At 37.4% G+C, this 3,611-nt stretch overlaps 1 protein-coding gene across 1 annotated transcript; it reads left to right on the plus strand.

Moving 5' to 3' along the window:
- Nucleotides 1-247: 247 nt before the first annotated feature.
- On the plus strand, nt 248-3,131 carry LOC123315537 (salivary glue protein Sgs-3-like). Its single transcript, XM_044901264.1, has 2 exons — nt 248-445; nt 2,469-3,131. The coding sequence occupies exons 1-2, from the start codon at nt 397-399 to the stop codon at nt 3,116-3,118; spliced, it is 699 nt and encodes a 232-aa protein (XP_044757199.1). The 5' UTR covers nt 248-396; the 3' UTR covers nt 3,119-3,131.
- Nucleotides 3,132-3,611: the final 480 nt, after the last annotated feature.

Here is a 3,611-nt window from a genome sequence, read left to right on the forward strand (position 1 = left end):
ACCTGAAGATGCAATTGTGATAGCGAAACACGTGTCGTAGTTCAAAAACTCAGTTTTGTGGAAATTATACAATCTGTTTTGAGATGCAAGTGTAAAAGTAGTGATAAATTGGTCTCTGTAGGAAGTTGAGATCAATGAACACCTTCAAAAGTAGACCCAGAAATCGATTTTCCAATCAGTGACACTTTTTATTGAGTATTAAGTTAAATTAATATGCAATAAAAAATATGGCCACTGGAACCCTTTTTTCGACAGTTTATTCGTCAGTTTATGGTGGCACTTCACGTTTTGAGCATCAATAACTTCTGATTGCAAGGATTTGTAGATAACATCAGTGTTGGAACACAATATGAATGGATAGATCACTTACTGAATTATTGCTTATATCGAAGAAAAATGATTTTAATTATATTCCTAATATTCACAAATTTTCATGATACCACAGGTAAGAATAATATAATATATGAAACAGTTTCATCTTTATATTTATATATTTCTTTGGGATTTTTCTCCGCCAATATGTGTTAATTATGCTGTCCATACAGTTGTAAAATTAAGCAGATATTTTTTCAACTATTATATCTATCATCAAACGATTTGGCAGCCATCGTTTTTACGTATTGAGTATTGAGTGAGACCTTATTGATTTGATGAACTGATGTAGCTTACTGAAATTTGATGAAAATACATAATCGAACCGAAAAAACTTAATTATTCTTCACTAACGATGAGTTTTGTATCACAACAGTCTACACTCAACCTATCACCATAGGTCCATAGGCTATAATATACACTGCGCAAAAAAATTAACGCACATTCTGAAAATCTCAATTTTAATGAAAGTTAACTCTACATTGACTTTAAAACTTATTTTTTATGTTCTCTCGGGAAGGTTTTGAACGAAACAAGACACATTAAATGGAAGAAAAATTCAGGATTTCACCGAACCTTATGTGAAAGAAGAGAAATGAACAATTTTCAAAATACGGAAATGCTGATAAGTGATTTAATACTTGGTATTTCCACCCCTTGTGTTAATTACAGCTCGGTAACGACGGTTCATACTCAAAATGAGTGATCTTAAAATGTTCTGATCTAATCCTTCCCAGATTTCTCCGAGTTGGATTTCTAAGTCATTAAGAGTAGCTGGATGATTTTCTGAACTTCTCAGCCTTCTATCGAGGTTGTCCCAAACCTGCTCAATCGGATTGAGATATGGACTTCTTGCTGGTCATTCCATTCGAAAGACTTCAACCTCTTCAAGATACTCCTGAACGATGCGCGCACGATGGGGTCTGGCATTATCGTCCATAAAAATGAAATTTTCACCAATGTATGGGGCAAATGGCACTACATACTCTTCAAGAATGTTCCTTATATACTTATCAGCATTCATAGCTCCATTATCAACGACCACTAGGTCTGTGCGAGCAGTCAAAGATATTCCACCCCATACCATAATCGATCCTCCCCCGAAACCAGTAGTATTCAGGAAATTGCACTGAGCATATCTTTCATGTGGACGTCTGAATACAAGGGAACGTCGATCACAATGGTAGAGGCAGAATCCAGACTCATCTGTGAAGAGAACTCTTTCCCAATCGGCCTCTTCTCAATGGATATGCTCTCTCGCAAAATCCAAACGCGCCCTTCGATGGGCTGGGGTAAGAGCTGGGCCTCTTGCCGCGACACGAAGCCTTAAATCATATTCTCTGAGGCGATTTCTTATTGTCTGAGTGCTAATTTGCATCTCATGAGTTTGCTCAAGCTGAATTTGAAGGAGGCGAGCCGTTGCAAACCGTTGTCTCAACGGAGAAACTCTCAAGTAACGTTCTTGAATGGCAGTTGTTACCCGTGGTCTACCCTGTCCTGGTCTTCGGACATTCATATCTGTCTCCCTGAATCGCTGCAACATGCTGGACACACTTGTATGGGAAACTCCAAACCTTTCTGCAATTCTTCTTCTTCTCGCAAAACTACCGCTTGGGCATATTTCTCTTGGGTCAAATTGCGTGACTCGCGTTGCATAGCGATCGAGGGTAGAAAATCAAACGAAAGAAAAACTATTGATCACTAGAATTGATCGAGAACAACGGATTTTAGATTGGAGCCAATACATTCAAAATCTGACAATATCATCTTTTTTATTCCTGCTGGAAAAAAAACATCTGTATTGAAGAAAACCGTTGAAAGTGGATAACATATGCATGCATAATTCTGATAAAAATAATTATCATTGAAAACACCTTGTAGAATGTTGTAGAATAAATTTGAAATTTCCATAATGTGCGTTAATTTTTTTGCGTAGTGTATAATATATTATCTTCACCTAGCTGAAATTATTGATCTGACAAAAGTAAAATACTAATCGTTGATGCAAATCCTGTAATCAGTTTTTCCGGTTTGGTTATTGATTTAATAATGATTTGAAATTTTTTTTTCCTTATTTCGACATACAAATATTTCAGGCCGTACAGAAGAAGCTGTTTCGAGTATATCGATGAGCAAACGCCCAATAGATGAGGACTCAATTGTTGGCAATCTGGAGGATACTCTTTACCCGAGGCACTATGAACCGCCTGTTGATTCTGTTGAAACAAGTGAGTCTCCACTCACTACACCAAGGCCTACTTTTTTTACGACGCGACGACCTACAACAAAGGGAACAAAGCGACCTCGGCCTACAACGACAACATGGAGTTGGACAAAGAGTACGAAGCGATCTCGGCCTACAACGAAAAAATGGTCTACGACAGAGGATGATACTGGAAGTTGGCCTACAACAACAAAATGGCTAACCACAGAGGATGATACTGGAAGTTGGCCTACAACGACACAAGGGCCTACAACAGAAGATACTACTCGAACTTGGCCTACAACGACACAACAGAGGCCTATGACAGAGCGTACTACTCGACCTTGGTCTACAATGCCAATATGGACTGCTTCTTCACCACAGACCGCCAATGAATCTGGGATTACTGCAAACAGTACAACTTGGTTTCCGAATAATAACACGACTCCAATTTCCAACACCGTTTCACCATTGAACCATATAATCAATTTCCTTTATAACATCCAAACGTCTTCCCTTACTATCAATAACTATTACAATTAAAATTTTGAATGAGCTGCTCACCTTTTATTCTTCGTTACGTATTCTCTATCGAAATTTAATGTTTAAATACACACAAATGGGAAATACCTGAGCTATTTATGTTTTTTAAAACCATATCAGAAAAATTTGTAAGTCACTTGACAAAAAGTGAGACCACTATGATCTTCGCAGACATGAGGGGTTCAGGGTTGAAGTGAACCAAGTCCATGCAGCCTAGTTTTGAGATGAATGGCTTAGAAGTTGTTTATCACCAATTAATTAAAGTGACTTCTTTAGATTTTAAAACGTTAGAATGTAAGCATATGCTTACATAAGAATAATAATAAATAAAGAAGTCACTTTTGAATTAATTGGTGATAAACAACTTCTAAGCCATTAATCTCAAAACTAGGCTGCATGGACTTGGTTCACTTCAGCTCTGAACCCCTCAAATATAACTCTGATCTACTGAATAGATGCGATGTGGCAATATCTGAGTATCCTCACTATCTCA

The sequence above is a fragment of the Coccinella septempunctata genome, chromosome 6, assembly GCF_907165205.1.
Source record: "Coccinella septempunctata chromosome 6, icCocSept1.1, whole genome shotgun sequence".
NCBI lineage: Eukaryota > Metazoa > Arthropoda > Insecta > Coleoptera > Coccinellidae > Coccinella > Coccinella septempunctata.